The 19399-nt window shown below is 39.4% G+C and overlaps 1 protein-coding gene across 3 annotated transcripts in view; it reads right to left on the bottom strand.

Annotated features, from left to right (window-relative positions):
- The window catches only part of ARHGEF28 (Rho guanine nucleotide exchange factor 28), a 311840-nt gene that overhangs the window by 104690 nt on the left and 187751 nt on the right, over positions 1-19399 (bottom strand). For all 3 annotated transcript variants that reach the window (XM_060093040.1, XM_060093041.1, XM_060093042.1), the window contains 2 exons: positions 5693-5814; positions 1770-2050 (listed from right to left, as the gene is read on the bottom strand). In XM_060093040.1, the coding sequence (XP_059949023.1) occupies positions 1770-2050; positions 5693-5814 (403 nt within the window). The remainder of the gene's footprint in view (positions 1-1769; positions 2051-5692; positions 5815-19399) is intronic.

Below are 19399 nucleotides of genomic sequence, written 5' to 3'. Positions count from 1 at the left end.
CAAATCCATCTGCAGCAGTGAGACGTTTAAATGTCCCAGAGAAGACCATGATCAGAAAATACAATTTAGATATCCTGTGAATATTTGCATATGCAGTACAGACAGCCCATCTGGCTTTTCCTCCTTTTCGCTAGAGAAGCTCCTATAAAGAACTTATTCACCTCTTGAGATCTGGGTCACAAACTCAACAGATCTTAAAGATCCTGCCAGAATGCATTAATCACATGGTTCAATCTGTCTTTGCAGAGCTCTGTAGAATCTTGCCTTGACCGTCAGCCTCTGGTCCCAAGCAGATTTGTGGAGAGCCCAAAATGTCCCATCAGTTCAATTTGCAGCCATGACCATGCAAGTGTCTTTAAAACCATAATTCACACAATAAAAATCTAGAGAAAATCTTTTATTATTTATGCACCAGACATTACTCTTGGTACCGATATCTGTTAAACTTTTATAACCTTAAGTTATTGTATATCAGTGCAAAGTGGAGCCCAGTGATTGGCACCCAGTGACTGCTGCTTCCTCTCCCTTTCACTCCTTTCTGATTAAGCCTCTGTAGAATATTCATTCAGATAAATATTTATATACACACATATGTGTGTGCATTCTATTTTCATTTTGATTCATAATTTTATGTGTAAAACTAGACATATAATCAGAGGTCTAAGGCATGAGGAGAAAATAAGCTATTTCCTAAGGAAAGTAGAGAGTAGGATAAAACGAAATCAGTAAAAATGGGCCTATTCCCTAAAGAAAACAGACAACAGTATGAATAGATAAGACGTGAATACAAAGGTACAGGGTCACACACACACATACACACACACACATATATATAAATATGTACAATCATATCCTATACAGTAAAACTATTGTTTTAGTGACATTTTTACACATACAAGAAACAGTATAAGGTAACTATGTTACAGAGCATAAAAATAAAACAAACACCCATGAGCCCACTCAACTTGAAACGAACATTGGCCACACCATTGTTTTATTCCTTCTCATTCTCTACATTGCCCACTCAATGTAACAACTATCTTAAATTTGGGGATTTTTATCCTCTTCATTCTCATTTATGATTTCCTTATTGCTTAAGCACATTATACATGCCCTATATTAACAGATTGTTTGATTTTGCATTTTATAAAAGTGAAATCTAACTGAAGTATTTTGTGGCTCCTTTATTGTTCCACTTCATGTTTCTAAGTTGCATATGATTACGCATGTAGATGTGGTCGTAGTGAATTCATATTCACTATTGTACGGTATTACATTGTGTAACTACAGTGTAATTTATCTATTCATTCCCCACCATTTGGGCTATTTCCTACTGCAATAAATAGTCTTATATATGTCTCTTAGGACACAGAAGTAAAACTGCTGGGTCATAACATATATGCGTATCCAACTTTATAAGGAAATGCCAAAGTGTTTTCCAAAGTTATTATACAATTTTCACTCCTATGAACTGTACACAGGAGTTTCTATCGTATGCATTTTCACCAAAATATGGTGTTACACTTAAAAATTTTTGCTTATCTAGTAAGTATTAAATGGTATCTCGTGGTTTTCCTCTATTATATTTTTGTCACTTTTCTTATGTATCTTACTTTCAAGTCGAGGAATATAAGAACCTAAAAGGGGGCAAATTTTGATGTAGAAATAAAAATGGTGGGGACAATAACAATAAGAAAATAGAATTTTCTAAGTCCTGCTACAAGATTCTTTGATTTTCTACATTTTCCCTCTAGAATGTAGTACCTTACCTTCTTTTCTTTAGATGACTTTGTTCCTTTTCAAATCCATGAAGACCAAAAGAAAGATTCAAACTGGAAGCATATGAACTAGATGGTGACATGAAAGACGGTTGGGCTTCGGTGTGTGATGTGACTTCTGTGTTCTCATTTGGTGGGTACATGCCAGTGCTGGTTTCAGTAGGAAGCATGGGCTTGCTACTCTGAGGCCCCAGAGTAGAACCCATGGATTCAAGGCAAGTGTTTTCAGTGATTCCCTCTATATTAATATAGTTAATATCCAAATCACCAACCTGGTAGTTGAAAGAAAAATATTTGCTGAGCAAAGAATAAAGTTTTCATAATTTAAAAACCTTCCAACTTATTTATCCTTTTTTGTTTGTTCTTGTTTTTGTTTTGCTTTATGTAAGCAGAGAATTCTTACATGCTATATTTTTGTTCACATGGTTGCTATCCCATAATTCACAAAAGGAAGAAGACTGAGCATTTTATAAACTTTATTACAAAACCAGAAACTGACTATGCTTTTAACATTTTATGAACCACTGACTCAAAAGAGGGGAAATGTTTTAAATACCTGAGAGAAAAACTAAAGAGTAGGCATTTTAGCTTATAAAATAGTTTATAGGAATCTGGGTAACCAAGTTAGTGGTGGTCACATAAATCTGAGTCTCTCAAACAAAAAGAAAACCAAATAAAGCTACATAAGACATATGGATTTAGCATAACTAGAAGACAGATAATGCCCCAAACTTTAAATTACCTGTAAATAATAAACATCAAATCTCAGCAAGAAACCTGTCATATACTTGCCATAAGCCTTTGCATAAAGTAAGGGCAGTCTGGAAAAATCTGCATGGTAGGGAGAACAGGGAGCTAGTGGAGGGCCTAAGACTGATCTAAAATCATCACCAGGAAGAGAAAGTAGAGTTTCCTCTGGACAGTGTGAAAAAAAAAGTCCCAGTTGATCAAAGCGCTTGCTCTAAGGAAGGGGTTTAAAAGTACTGGTGATCTGAGGTGGTGGTCATCAAAAGGCATCACTTCTGGGGGAGAAGACAGTAAAAACGAAGAGAGTAACACCATTTAGAAATAAGACAGTGAAGGGGAAAAGAAGCAAAGGGGGAAATGTAGGGCCCTAAATCAACCACCATCATAATAATAATTTACTAAGGCAAAAACAATGAAGGAATGCTAGTGAGTGAGAGTCAAATCAGTAACTGGATATGTACAAAGACTCAAACTATCTCCTCACAAGATACGCAATAATTTTTTTAAAAAGTAGTAATTTTACTGAAAAGAAACTTGGTAGATCAAAGATATCACCAGTAATGGGACAAATTATTGTCATGTGCCTCCTGATACAATGCACTGAGAAGAACATGACATCACCTCTGTAATATTCCTGCCAATCATACATAACCTGAATCTAATCATGAGGAAATATAAGTCAAACCAAAACTAAAGGACAGTATAGCAAAAAACAAAACAAGCAAACAAACAACAACCTGGTCTGTATTCTTCAAAATTATCAATGTCATAAAAGACAAAGACTAAGGAACTGTCCCAGCTTAAAGGAGACTAAAGAAACACAACAACTAAATGCAAGACATGTTATTGAATTTTCTTTTGCTACAAGGAACATTATTGGGACAATTGACTATAATTGAATAAGGTCTGTGGACAGCTAATAGTACTGTGTCAATGATGATTTCCTGATTTTGGTAACCATATGTGCTTAAGTAAGAGAATATCCATGCTTTTAGGAAAATACACCATGAAAGACTGAGGGGTAATGGGGCATCATATTTTCAATTTACTCCCAAATGTTTACTATTTATATACATAAGCATTTGCATGTACATACACACAATACATACTTAGAATAATAAAGTAAAATATGGTAAAATTTGGAGATTTTTTTGATAAAGAGTTATAGAGGGATTCTTTGTACTGAATTATGCAGGCTTGAAATGATGTCCAAATTAATTTTTTTTCAAAGTAGTTTACCTGACAGAGTAATTTTCAAAGTAGTTTTTGTCATGTGAGTTTCCTCATTAAATAGGCTGATAACCTTGAAAATTTATGGGAAACAGCATCATAAACAAGTTAGCAATCTTTTTAGGCTTCTGTGCCAGGTTGAAGGAGATGAAGAAAATTAGATAAAGTTCTTTCCAGATATTGCTAGAAATTATTTTTGATATGCAGATTTTGGACTCCTTATTTTGTCCTTGCTATTCAAATGGACACAGGAACAGTAAAAGAAATGATGTAACTATACTACACCGATATAGTGAAGTTTGTGATTTGTATCCAGATTTTGAGTTTTGTTTTCAAGGCACAAATTCAGCAATCCTCTTCCTCATTTCAGTTTATCAGTCAGGCTGTTCGTATTCTCTTTAAATGTATGATTCACATTACTAAAGCAATATTTCTCTCACTCAAAGTATTTCCAAACAGAAATTGTATCCTAACTTCATCTTTGGTTTGGGAAGTTTTGCATTTTTAATGTATTTTAGAACATATAAAGACACAGTTTGCCTCCACATAATGTCCAGTCAAGTATAATTTAAGCTACTTGAAGTAAATGGAAGTGCTGCAGTATTCACTGAGGCTCAGAATGAAAAAAAAAAAAAAAAAATATATATATATATATAAGGACTCAAATGTATTTCATTTAAATGCTGAGAAAATATAGCAACAGAATAAAACCTTTAAAATCAGAATGTGGCTAGAGCACAGTAAGTCCAATTACCTTGTATCTTCAAAGACTGTCCCCCGAACTCCCACTTTGTCCTAAACTCTGTGTCTCACCTAGATTTCTATAACTAGGGCTGACATTCAGCTGCTTTATACCAAAAAAACCTATACCAGTTATTTACAGCTGATGTCCATTCTGATTTATTGGTTCTTCTGTCATTTTGAATATCATTCCAATCTATGCCATTTATACTACGCATTTAATGTAACAATGTTTCATAACCCAAAGGAAAAAGCAAAGACATTCAACCAATGGGCTGAAATTGAGACCTACTAGACATGAAAAAAGTTTATATCAGAGAAAACATCGGTAAGTAATAGGGTTCAATATATGCATACTAACAATAACAACAACAAAGGGTAAAATAGATTACTGCTCAATGAACATCTATATAGTGTTTCTTATGTAGGAATTAGGTTTTAAAGCCAGGGGGTAAAGCAGAAATTGTGTGTTGTCAGAATTATTCTTGAAAATCCCTTAAGTCTCTCATAAATTAGGGCATGCAGAAATTTTCAGATCTATAACTATACTTTAATTTTTATAAATATTAAAATTTGAGGATCACTGAACTAGAGAAAAGATCAAAGAGTAAATCCACATGTAGGTGCACATTCAAACCATTTGCCTGTATGAGTTTTAACTCACACATCTCTATCAGGGAATGGGTGGAGAACTCTAAAGGGTTCCAGCTTCCCTACAACAGGACACCATTCTGTTTTAATATTAAAGCTCTATAACCTAAGTACACGTTAACAGGTGTGTTGTGAGGATTAAGCAAGTAATTTATGTGACAGCTTCACATGGGGCTGGCATCAAGCTCTGGCTCTTAGTGTTTGCTGGATTTGAATATGAATACTGCTTAATCAGGTCAGAGAAGAAATTGGTCTCCCAAATGTCATGTCCAGTTTTGGCCTCATGGATGAGCCCTCACACTCTTCTCCTTGAACGGTGTCCTAAGACTCCTCCCACGGTGCTTCTCGGTGGGAGCTATGGTGTGCTGTGTTCTGAAGGAAGGACCTACGGTAAATGCTCATATGGCGAGATTTCACAGCAACATCACCTGGGCTGTGCTTAGGCGGAAATTTTCAGAGGAACACAGTGACGTGGAATGTATTTCTCACATGCTCAGGTTTTGAAAAGAGGGCAGATCCCCCTAGTAACATCACTCACACCTTACCTGATCTATCACCATGCAGTTAGCATAGACTTCATCACCGCCATTCAGCATGTCAGAAAGCCGGCCAGCAGCAAGGAACGTTGGGGGATGCTTGGATTTTTTGAGGACATCAAAGGAACGATCTAGAGGAAAAATGAAAACAGGACAAATAAAGTAGAAGGAATTTATTTTACAGTTAAGCTTTACCTTCTTAATCAAACCACAAGAAAAAAATCAAGACAGCATTTTGCTGTCTCCACATATTAAGATCAACACTGCAAATGAATAGTTCTAGATAAACAAATATGTGCCCATTTCAAGCAGTATTTTTCCAATCATGAGAGATGCGCATAAAAATCAGTTAGGTTTTTAGCCTTCAATTCCTAACACTAAACTAAAACTCGTTTCACTTAATAATGTGGAAGCATTAGTGGTCATACTGTGAGCCTCGGATTCCATTGAAGTGTTCAGACTCCAGACCCTTTACTCAAGGAACCAAGATAGGACACAGTCTAGCAGTTCATTGCCTGCTGAATATGCATAATCTCATTCAGAAAGAGTTTTGCTTCTATTTTAACTACAGAAATGTTTTTGCTTGCTTCCCATGTTCTCAGGTTTCTTCCAAACAGATGAAGTTGCTCAAAGTTGAGTCCCAGAGAGTTGAGATGTTACTGTATTTGTGGGGAACATAAAGTTGAAGGTAATAAAACACAGTTGAGCCAGAATGCCTCATTTCTTGTGACTCTGGCTAACTTATTTGATCTCCAAATACCTTTACAGAGTTTTCTCATCCGTAAAAGCAGATAATTATTATGCTTTCTTCATAGTGCAGTTATAAGGATTAAATGAGTTCAGATATGCAAAGCACTTAACACATGCCTAGCACTTAGCAACTGCTCAATAAATATTGTCACTATTATATTTTATGTTTTGTTATTATTAATGGTGATTTTACCACTTTCAGTGTGGGGTACAAGGTTATTAATACTAATCATAGTATATTATACTAATAAGAGATTCTTAATATCTGTAAATGACTTTACTAGGGTAGATTGAAAGTTATATCCATAGCAAACGTCACCCTCACTGACATTCCAGTACGTTTTCTTGAGTAGGTACAAAAGGGATAGTGTTACGTCTATTCCATCAGAAATGGCACTAATCCTACCACCTGTCTTATTTATGTCATGGCTTAAAATCCAGGTAAGCCTGTGGGAATGAGTCAAGAAATGGAAAAACATAAATAACTATTGCGCTAATGTAACAGGAGTAAAAAAAATCTATTCTTTCCTGGAAAGTCCTAGGTGACATTACAAAATTTACATACAAATATGTATGAACCAAATGGCCCAGGCCTCAGATTCTACATCTAAGTACACCTCTTCCCCACAGAAGAGTCAAGTGAGATTTAATTAAGCTTCTTGAGGAAATATACAATGTAAAAGGAAAACATTGTTTATAGTATCTAGTTTTATCAATTTATTTAAATAGTTAGCAATATAACATACAAAGCCCATAAATACTTCATAAGTATAATTTTTATGATCAATTACTATACATTTTCATTCTAATTACAAAAAATAAAAGCATGTTCTAAAAGGTATAAATCAAGAATCTGACAAACCCAATGTGTTCTGAAGAAAATACTTGCTCATTTATCATTTTCCAGAATGTTTGAAAAACAATCATAAATAACTCAACATGGCCCTCTGAACTGTAATTAATCCAGCTTAACTGCTCTACAACATCTTAAGTTCACAGACTATAAAACAGCTGGCTTGGGAGGCTGGTTGTGCCCCTTTTTAACCATTTTGATCATGGCTAAATTAAGACTTCATTGATAACTAGACTATCTTAAGAACTAACAATATACTCAACAAAACAATTGCAAACATTTGATGGATTTTAAGAACACAGAATCAAATGAAATATTACCCCAAAATTTCTGGCACCAGTGAATGTACTGGCCAGTTACCCAATATTCAAGTTCTTAATTACCAACAGAGCAAGTTCTGTATTCAGAACTGACCCTCATATCTCAAGGATGAGCAGGACCAGGAACTACTTCCTTTTTCACATACACAGGTAAAAGTCACTCGGATTCAACTTTTTCTTCCACAAACAAATCTACCTAGCCCAATATAGCAGATCAGAATCTATAAGGAGATCATACACGAGCAGTTAAATAAACTTAAAGATGGTAGAGTTACTTGGACCAAGTTGGGGTCTAATTTGTTTTCTGCATGATTAATTTGATCAGTGTTTTAGAAAATGATGGAATTTTTTTACAAAGATCTATAATCTCTTATCTGTGATTTTGAAATCTAGAAATCTCTGAAAATCAAAACTTTTTTCTTAAGTTTGGTTCAAAAATATATTTGTTGGCCTGACCTGAACTCACATGGTGCCCTGTAGAATCCCTGTTTATCCTACTTGGTATGAACATTCATACATTTTGTTGCAGAAATACTACCATGCTAGATGATGGCACTGCCCTAGTGTATACTATGCAAGTCATATCATATATAAGCACTATGCCAATAAGATCTGAAAATTCTGAATTCCAAAACAAATATGGTCCCAAGAGTTTCAAAGAAGAGACTGTAGATCTCTATAAAATTAACCATAGCAGATATTAGACCAGTATTTCCCAAGATTTTGTTATTCCTCTACCAAATTCAGTTTTGCCATATCTATAGATCACCTCTATATTATATTCTCTAGTAGTTGTTTTTAGATTGACTCACCAGTTTCCTTTGAAAAAAATTAATTTTCATAGAAATACCTATTCTCACTGTAAACAAAAAGCCAGTATTTCCTGTCAAAAGCGGAAGGGAATTATACATACTAAAACAAGGGAACACAAAACAATGAAACTACATTCTGACTAAACACAGTTGCCTCTCAAGCTGAGAGTCTACAGGGCCTGTTCTCTGTCATAAAGGGAGAGTCTGAAGGATGTGAGAGGTGTTAAAGAGGCAATTGTGCCAACTGACTTCCTCCTTGAATCAGAAGGTCAAAAGAAAATGGAAATGGAAATACCTACCTTACTATGTGACTCAGTGTCATCTAGTGTTAGGCTGGGACACCATCTCCAAGATCAACAATGCCCAGAAGAATTTATCCTACACTTTGGACAACTTGCCTAGACCCTGTCCTCATCCTGTTACTTAGGTAATGACAGTAAGTCTTGGTGGGGGAGGACACAGATGTACAAAATCTTAAGATAGTAGTGGGAAGGGAAAATCTTCCTCCTCTCTAGATCTGTCATCTAAAACCTGCCATGTAGATTTTCTGTGTCACTCATTGCAACTATTTATAAAACTGGCTCCCAAATCTTGTGCGGGTATAACTCTCTGTAGCATCCATAGCTTCCACTTGCCAAAAGGTACCGAAAAATAGTAGGATCTAAAAGTGAACACAGACTAGCAACCAAAAGATGACACAGACTTACTAGACTTCCACTCCTTTATTAACTTCAACACTAGTCACTGCAAATAATGGGCTTCAAACCAGCAGAATAAGGTTTATTGTAGAAAGAAAATAAGTCTTAAAAAGTACCTTCAAATAAACATCAGCTACGTATATTAAAGTGATTAACGCTCTACTGTGCTTCAGCCCAAAGAAAAAGCACAATGGTTTCATTAAAAAAAAAATAAAACTGATCTTTTCAAGATTTTCAAGATATATGATTTCATTACTTCCATATGTAACCATTTTAGTAGCAAATTAAGTGAAAAAGTATTGCCCCCCCCCCAAAAAAAGTGTCCTTCAGGTATTTCATCAATGACCATATAGAAATAATTTGCAATTAAAAAATCAGCTCTTTGTCTTAAAGGAATGCTGTTTTGTAAATAGTTCGTCTTAGCAAAAAGCTAATCTTACAGTTTTGTTGATAGTATGAATTTTTAATATTTGGTAAACCCATATTTCAAAGATGGTAAAAAAGTAACTAAAATTCAACTCCCATCCAGTAGCTGCCAATTTTAAATTAGTGAAGAGTAATGTGTGGCAGTAATTGAGAGCAAGGGTCCTGGAATGCTTGGATTCAAAGCCCTATTCCACCATCTATTAGCTTGGGTGACTTTGGGCAAGTTACTTAACCTCTCTGTACCTCCATTACCTGATCTATAAAATAGGAATGATAATACATCTCTCTCATAGAATTGTTGTATGGATTAAATGGTTTAACATTTTAAGTGATTAGAACACAATCTGACACAAAGAAGGATTTTAATCTGACACAAAGTAAGCACTACGTAAATTCTTGCTATTATTATACAAGTAAATGAGGTTGTATAGTTTTGATACTTTCATGTAGTTTTGCTTCTTAAAAAAAAAAAGATTTCAAATTTGGTTATAACTTTACACATTTAAAACTAACCCAAGGCAACTGGAATGCACAAAACATTCCATTTACTACACCAAGAGCTTTTAAAATGTTTTAACTCTTATTTCAGACTCAGCTAATGTTAAGAAACTTTGAAAAGTCCATCCTGAACAAAGTAACCAAAAAACAAAGCCAACCTGCCCATAAAATTTACCTCCAAGGATGTAAGGATGAGATCTTACGAAATGGGAGAGATTATAAGAGTGGGACGAAAAAAGCATAAAGTCAGACAATCAGAGACAGCATTTCTCAAGAACAAAGGAAATATTTCAAAAACTACAATGTTCTGACATGATGAAGTGGACTCCGGCCAGGTTCTCCCTGCAGAATGCTTAGAGGATAAACAGTAACTCCAAGGGGATTCCCCATCTCTCCCCCCTCCCATTATTCTCACGGCTCTGTAATGTGATACATGGAACTCTACAAGGACTCCCTGAAGGAGAAATTTTCATTAGCATTTCCTTGCTATAATAGACGCTCTAGTTAGGTGACACAGGAGAGACAACTGAAAGTAAATACATTTCACCCAGAGAAGGAAGGAGAATTAGTCACCCGTAAGGAGGAGAGGGAAAGGCAGATGCCTCCCCCGTTCTCCGACATTTACACCTATCCCAACTCTGGCAGGAAACAGTTAATAGCAGCGACCAGCCTACGGCCTCTGCAACTTGATTTCTAATGAAATCCAACTCTCCCTCAAGAAGCTAAGGGCCTAGTAGCCTAAGGGAAAACGTGGCCTACTTGCCTGGTTATGTAAGAGACCCACACCCAGACATAAACAAACCCGGCTAAGGCAGCCTTCTGCAAACCTGCTGCTGACCTGGTTTGGCCCACTCTGGGTGCCAAGCTCTTGCTGTGAAAGGCAGGAAAGGGCCTCTCAGTTCAGATCTCTCTTGTGTGTACGTGTGTCTCCTTCTCTCATTCATTTCTGTTTTAAACCTAGAATGACTAACCACCACACAAACAGGTAAGGCTGACTTTAGAGTCCAATTCCCAGCACTGCACTGAACCCACGCCCATCACGGTCACCACTGCTCTTCCTATTACAGAAGCTGGTAGTCAGTTCTCAGGCCTCACGCCTTGTGTGACCTACAGCAGCCTTTGATACAGATGATCGCCCTTTTGCCCCTTTGTCTCTCTCTCTCTTCCTGCCTTTCCTTCTCAGTCTTCCTAGACTTCTAGATTTGGCAAGTTGCAGTGCTCCAGGGTTAATCCTCAAACGTCTTTTCTTTCTCTCTGCACTCATTCCTCAGGTCACCTGACAACATGGCATCACGTACCATAATATAATGATGACTCCCGAATATTCACCTCCAGCCTAGCCCTCTCCCCTGAATACAACTGTCTCCTTGGTATCTCCACTGAGCTGTGCAGCAGCCAGGTCAAGCACAACAGGTGTAAAACACAACTCTCCATTTTCCCTCCTACACTGGCTCCTCTCAATAAATAGCAACTCTTGGAGTTGCCTTGACTGTTCTCTCTCACAACTGAATAGATGCAGAACCTGACCTTTCCTCATCACCTCCACTACCACCCAGGGCACACCACCACCATCTTCCTGCCAAGACTATTACAAGGTACTGTCTCCTCACCAGTCACCTTGCATCTGCTCCTCTGTCCTAGTCTCCACAGTGTAGACAATACACTCCTTTCACAGAGGAAATCAAATCATGCCATCCTCTGCACAATTCTCCAGTGGCTTCCCACCTCACCCTGAGTCAAAGCCAAACTTTATGACAAAGGATTAATCTCCAAAATTTATAAGCAGCTCATGCAGCTCAATAACAAAAAAACAAACAACCCAATCCAAAAATGGGCAGAAGACCTTAATAGACATTTCTCCACAGAAGATATACAGACTGCCAACAAACACATGAAAGGATGCTCAACATCTTTACTCATTAGAGAAATGCAAATCAAAACTACAATGAGGTATCATCTCACACCAGTCAGAATGGCCATCATCAAAAAATCTAGAAACAATAAATGCTGGAGAGGGTGTGGAGAAAAGGGAACACTCTTGCACTGCTGGTGGGAATGTGAATTGGTACAGCCACTATGGAGAACGGTATGGAGGTTCCTTAAAAAACTAAAAATAGAACTACCATATGACCCAGCAATCCCACTACTGGGCATATACCCTGAGAGAACCATAATTCAAAAAGAGTCATGTACCAAAATGTTCATTGCAGCTCTATTTACAATAGCCCAGAGATGGAAACAATCTAAGTGTCCATCATCGGATGAATGGATAAAGAATATGTGGCACATATACACAATGGAATATTACTCGGCCATAAAAAGAAACGAAATTGAGCTATTTGTAATGAGATGGATAGACCTAGAGTCTGTCATACAGAGTGAAGTAAGTCAGAAAGAGAAAGACAAATACCGTATGCTAACACATATATATATGGAATTTAAGAAAAAACATGTCATGAAGAACCTAGGGGTAAAACAGGAATAAAGACACAGACCTACTTGAGAATGGACTTGAGGATATGGGGAGAGGGAAGGGTAAGCTGGGACAAAGTGAGAGAGTGGCATGGACATATATACACTACCAAATGTAAGGTAGATAGCTAGTGGGAAGCAGCCGCATAGCACAGGGAGATCAGCTCGGTGCTTTGTGACCGCCTGGAGGGGTGGGATAGGGAGGGTGGGAGGGAGGGAGACGCAAGAGGGAAGAGATATGGGAACATATGTATATGTATAACTGATTCACTTTGTTATAAAGCAGAAACTAACACACCATTGTGAAGCAATTATACTCCAATAAAGTTGTTAAAAAAAAAAAAAAGCCAAACTTTAGCACAACCTACAGAGCCTAACTGAACTTGCCTGGGCCCCCATTCCAATACTGGGGGAAGTTTCTCGCACACTCAAGCAATCCTTGGACACCAGCTGAGCGTCCTACAGCTCAACTCAACTCTGACACTGCCTACCCGGAGACAGCATCAGATTCTACAGGTTAAGGGTTCAGTCCTACAAGCTGCCGGCCGCCCCCACAAACTTCAGACGTCAGTTGCAAGTTCAGGTTGTTACCTGTGCTTCTGACTGGCTGCAGATTGGTGGTTACCAAAGCCCCTCCTTGGACTTCAGACGCCAGTCACAAGTCGAGGTTGTCACCAGTACTTATGATCAACTGGCTGATAATCCGAGGTCCCCACGACTTCTTCCCCGGCTTTGATTAATTTGCTAGACCGACTCAGAGACCTCAAATAAACATTTTATTTACCAGATCACCAGCTTATAATAAAAGGATCTAACTCAGAAACAGCCAGATGGAAGAAGTAATATAGGGCAAGGTATTGGGAAAGATCGATGAGCTTCTATGCCCTCTCCTACCAGGCCAGTCACACAGCACCTCCACGTGTTCACCAACTGGAAGCTCCCCAAACCCAGTCCATTTGGGGTTTTGTGGAGGCTTCATTAAATAGGCATGATTGATTCAATCTTGGCCATTGGCGATTGAACTCAATCTTCAGCCCCCATCCTTTGGTCGAAAGTCACCTCATTAACAAAACAAAAGCACCTGTATCACTTTTAGCACTTGGGACATTCTAAGGATGAAGACCAAATATTATTATTATTTTTTTATACAGCAGGTTCTTACTACAAATATTATTTCTTATTATAACCAAAATATCTCAATTACATAACCTGCCCCTCCTCCACCCTCAACCAACCTGTCTGAAGTCTGCTGCCTATTCTCCTCTTTCCAAGTTGGCCTTGCTGTTCTGTGTGCCTCAGGCCATTTACACCTGCTGTTCTACCGGGACTGCTTTTCTCCTGGATGCTCAGATGCCTTGCTCCCTCCCTTACTTTCTTCAGCTCTCTACTCAAATGTTATCAAAGCGGCTCTCCCTGACCATTATATATATCTATCAAATAGCAATCCCCTAAGCCCTGTCTTATTTTCCCCTACACCATATAACATCACCTAGCATATTATGCATTTATTGTGTATTGTCTGATTCCTTCTACTAGAATGTAAGCTCCAGAAGAGCGACTTTGAATGCTTTGTTCACTCCCCCAGTGCCTAGAACCAGGTCAGGTACATAGTAGATACTCAATAAATATTCTCCGAAGGAGTGAATACTTTCTCATTAAGAAAAGAACACAAACTTTGTACCAGGTACAGGTAAGAAACCATCCTCTTCTGGTCTAGTAAACTTTCCTCCAATTCTGAAGGTTTTCTTGTTGCCCAGCTGTTCTTGTGCTACTTCAGGCTGTGAAGGGAGTGTCACTTTCTTATTTCTCTCATTCATTCGCCCATTTACTCATTCATTCTCTTTTTCAACATTTACTGAGTGTCTACTGACTACCAGTCACTATGCTACCTGGCCCTCAGCCTCCATCTCTGACATCCTCAAATTACAGTCATCATGGACAATCCCCCAGGAGGTCCCCTGCCAAGACTCTAAACAATCACGAGGCTGTCCTCCTTCTCCGGGCTCTTCTTGTCTGTTACCTCTGTGTTTTGTCCTGTGTTGTCTACCACATTTCAGCGATGACAGTTTCATTTTGCCCCTGCTGGTAGAACCAGTAACTTTCCTGGTTGGTGTTTGAGCTGAAAACAGAATCTCCCATCGGGCAAACCACCACACAGATGCTAAGCACTTCCTGTGTGACACCATCCGACACACCCTCTGTAGCAGTAGCCCAGGAATATTACTTCTTAATCTCTTTATACAATAGCAGGTAGGTTACTTTTAAAGGAATAATGGGATGATCAGGCCGATTTGCAAAGTAAAGGTACTGGAAGAAGATGATCAGGAAAAAAAAAAAAACATTAAAAGGGAAAGAGTAGAAGCAAACTACTAGGTACTTGAAGAGTAAGCATCTATTGGACACCTGTACCATATTGGGTACTTATACTGGTTAATATTACTATTATAGCTATCACAAATATAGCACTTCCTATGAGCCAGGCACAGTATGATTTTTATACATGAACTCGTTTGATTCCCAAAACAACCCAGTAAAAGCTGTACTATTTGTTATTTCCATTTTGCAGATTAGGAAACTCTGGTGCTATTTAATTAACTTCCCAAGGTCACACTACTAGTAAATGGCAGCTCTAGATAGGCAGGTACTCTGCTAGGTAGTTCAAAGTACTTTATTTAATAATGGGAGTTACTGAGTATCCTATTTTGAGCCAAAGAAAATGGTATTTGAGCAATGCCTGGTATTTTCCCATTAGGTTTCATTAATCGGTTACAGTGTGACTTGTGCCTCGGTGTATTCATTCACTTCCTGGGCCTGTGCTATCTGCCCCTGGAGATCTACTGCCAGAATATGACAATGTGAGCCTTGCTGAGAAAACATGCATGCAACAGAAAATACATGACTTCATCTGGGTTACCCACACAACACTATGCAAGATAACCAGGAAAAAACTGGGAAGATACACTAAGATGTTAACTGCCATCTCTAGGTAACGTGGCACAGGTGGTTTTTACTTTCAACACTTTACTGTCTGTAATTTCTACATTTCTAATAGCCATTTTAACAACTAAAATAAGAGGAAAAAAACAAGTCATGGTTTAAAAACTTGCCTCCTGGGCCTCCCTGGTGGCGCAGTGGTTGAGAGTCCGCCTGCCGGTGCAGGGGATACGGGTTCGTGCCCCGGTCTGGGAGGATCCCACATGCTGCGGAGCGGCTGGGCCCGTGAGCCATGGCCGCTGAGCCTGCGCGTCCGGAGCCTGTGCTCCGCAACGGGAGAGGCCACAACAGTGAGAGGCCCGCATACCGCAAAAAAAAAAAAAAGAAAAAAAAAAAAAAAAAACTTACCTCCTATTGTCAAAGAACGGCTGTAGGGTCTCATGCAAAATAGGTTATCAGTAAATAACTGTATCAGATAATACACATGTAAACATATTAGCTGGAAATGTTTTACCCAAGAGTACCTAGTATTGTTTTTGCCCATCTGCTAACCTCACTCTCCATAACCACAGGAGGTATTATTATGTTCATTTTGTAGATAAGAAAGTTCTCGTCCAAGGAGGGTGATCACCCTCAGATGTTATTAATTGATAGAAGCAGAACGCAAACACAGCACCGACAGAGACATCCTTTCTCGCTGCAGCTCACTACCTCCCAATTTCCCAAATTCAAAGAGCACTTTGCCAAATTCCGAAATGTACAGATAGTCCTTTCTCCCCCTGGTCTGAGTGTGCTCTAGAGGAAAGAACAGACCTGCCCTCACAAATGAAAATGAACATTGTCAGGGTACACTGTCATTTCTCTTCCTGCCTATTCTTCCTGTACGATTCTCTTAGGATTTTCTTTTTTTTTTTTTTTTTTTTTTTTTTTTTTTGCGGTATGCGGGCCTCTCACTGTTGTGGCCTCCCCCGTTGCGGAGCACAGGCTCCGGACGCGCAGGCTCAGCGGCCATGGCTCACGGGCCCAGCCGCTCCGCGGCATATGGGATCCTCCCAGACCGGGGCACGAACCCGTATCCCCTGCATCGGCAGGCGGACTCTCAACCACTTGCGCCACCAGGGAGGCCCTCTTAGGATTTTCTTGATATTAGTCTTGGCCTGGAACATCTCTTGGCCTTACTCTTCTAAGGTGGACTTTAAGTTACAAAGGGGATCCATCCAAATTCCAAGATTAGCCTCAGCTCAGGAATTTCCTGCAGGTCCTGTGTAAGCTAACGTTACTCAGAAGACTTTAGTTCACACCAAGATGTGTCTGGGAGAACCCAGGGAACCTTTGTCTACCAAACTACAGTGGTTCGAACATGGATCCAAATGTCCAATTCACCCTCAGAACTCAACTCATCCTCCTAGGATCCTGTAAAAAAAAAGGAAAGTAAACCCTGGGATGAGATCAGGCCTCTCAACCAGTCCTGTTCACAACAGTAACAGCTGAGGACCAAGTGAACGGACTTCCAGAAGTGCTGGGTGTGAGCGCTGTTTCTCCAGTTCTCTTCCTCAGATCCGCAGTTTACAACTCCTTCGAAACAAGAAGTTACAACTTGGCACTCTAAAATCAGATCCTAAAAGAATTCCTTTCTGCTGTTTTGAGAGACCTAATTATCAAAAATATTGAAGAAGAAAACAAGCCTTTTCCCTCATAATACACTGGAGGCACCGAGGGAGGTGGGCAAAGAGAAGGAAGAGAGGGAAAGAAAATACAGGCTCAGAGAACAGCTACAATTTTCTCCCAGCCCTTTCCAGGTCCTCATTCCTAATTACAGTAGCACAAAGTAGCCTTCAAGAGGACATATGTTTATGTTTGAAAAAGGACTCAAATATGTAAACTTTCTTCTGCCCTTGCTTCCCCCAAGCTATCAAGGAGATGCTCAGTCATGTGTGGTGTGTATGTAGACTTTGGTGTGATTCAATTTAATCAGCAATTCCTTTCCTTCTTGATGCAGTTCTCCAAAGCCTGCAGCCAATTCGTCTACAGAAAGGAAAAACGGGCAAGCTGAGGGGAAAGAAACGAACACGTTATACAAACACCAGGACAGAAGTGAAAGACTTCAAAGAAAGTGTCAGAACGTGGACAAGACCACTTCAGGTGACTGTAGACAAAAAAACATGGGCAAACTGATGAGGCAGATGTTCCTGTATGCTATCATCACAAGAAACCCTATGAGTAATTCGAATCCTGCATAACCTTACGGAAAGACACAGGCACATAAATATGCTTGGCCCACTTCAAAAGTCACCAGGAGCTCCGATTCTCCTGCACCTAGCCCTAGAGCCATGTGTTTTTGCCCCCCTTAATATCCCCCAAAGTAACTGAGTTCTACTGCAGACAAGGAACTCCACTAGCACAATAGAGACTTCTCCACTGAAATGTAAATTTTCTTTTTCTTTTTTTTTTGAGGTATAACTGACACATAACATTAGTTTCAGATGTACAACATAATGATTCAATATTTGTATATGCTGCAAAGTGATCACAGTAAGTCTGGTTAACATGCATCGCCACATATAGTTACACTTTTTTTTTCTTATGATGAGAACTTTTAAAATCTACTCTCTTAGCAGCTTTCAAATACCTTTCACTTATTTTGGGTGAAAGAACATTCTGAATTAGTGAACACATAAATAGTGGAAGCCAAGCACTGCCTAGCACATCTGCAAATTGTTCTGGCTTTCTCCTCATTGGGAAATTCTGGTTGGTTCCTGAATACTGTTTCATTAGCCTGAGCAACTTTGGGCAGGTTAGCATGAATGAGAGCTGGATAGGAGATTTGTTACAATTCATAACCAGGGCTTTCCATTGGCAGGGGCAACGGAGACCAAAGGCACAAGACCCGTGGTTTCTCTGCCTGCAGGGAACAGTGTGAGATAGGTCTGGGGCTACTCTGGGGGTGGCCTGGCTTTTCTTCCTTCCATTCTGGGCTCTGAAGGAGGTCACCCTGCAGGCTGCCCCACCCCATCATGAGGACAACCACCACCAAGCACCCTCAGTGAGAGAGCAAGGGCAAGCAGCAGGGCCAGGGCCAGCCTTCCTGGGCTGCTCCCAATTGCCTGAGAGGTGAGAATGGATCCTCAAGATCCCACAGGCCTCTGAGAAGAACAGGAAGTGACTGAGATAAGTACTCATGGCCGACCACGGGCCCACCATGGTGCAGAGGAAAGGGGCCCGTACCAGATGTTTTTAGGGAAGCGTGTCAGCCAGAGGCAGAGATTCCAAGGTCTCTGTAGTGTAAGAGCCAAGGTGAGGCCAACTCAGTGAAGGAGAGTCCTGGGTCCCGACAAACACCAGGGAGAGGATCCAGCTGCAGGACTGTGGTCACAGATGCCAGAACACTCAGTAAAACAATGGTGCCTCAGGGAAGAGCTCAGGTCAGCAGATCTGCAGCAGAGACCAGGAGGACCCTGGGGCCTCCTCCCCACCCCCACCAACTTACCCCCCACCCTCACCAGGAAATCACATTCAATAACAGCCTGGCAAGAAAGGAGGAAGAGGAGGAGGAAGAAATCTGAGAGAGTAGATATTTTACTTAAAGAGACTGAGCAGTTACCAAAAATGACTATTTTCATTATTGCATCGGACCAAGTTTTCTATGTTAGACTAAAATATACCCTTTCCTGTCCCCACCGTCTAGAGGGTAGGACTTCATAAGAAAGATCAGATCTATTATAGATAAAATAGAGAAATAAAGGCAAAATAAAGAAATAAAGGCAAAATAAAAAGCATCTGAGTGTAGTGTAGTAAAACTGTGCATAATACACTTTCACTAATTACTGCCTGCTTTCTGTGATCCAGCTATTGGAGATGTGAAAACAGGTCAGCTAGGCTCCACCTTCAAGGAATTCAGTGTCTTAGGGGTGGGGGACACTCAATAATAGTTGTGATACAGTAATGTGAGGGCT

The sequence above is a fragment of the Mesoplodon densirostris genome, chromosome 3 (assembly GCF_025265405.1).
Source record: "Mesoplodon densirostris isolate mMesDen1 chromosome 3, mMesDen1 primary haplotype, whole genome shotgun sequence".
In the NCBI taxonomy this organism is placed as follows: Eukaryota; Metazoa; Chordata; class Mammalia; order Artiodactyla; family Ziphiidae; genus Mesoplodon; species Mesoplodon densirostris.
The sequence above is the reverse complement of the archived record's forward strand: the minus strand, read 5'-3'. Positions and strand labels throughout refer to the sequence as shown.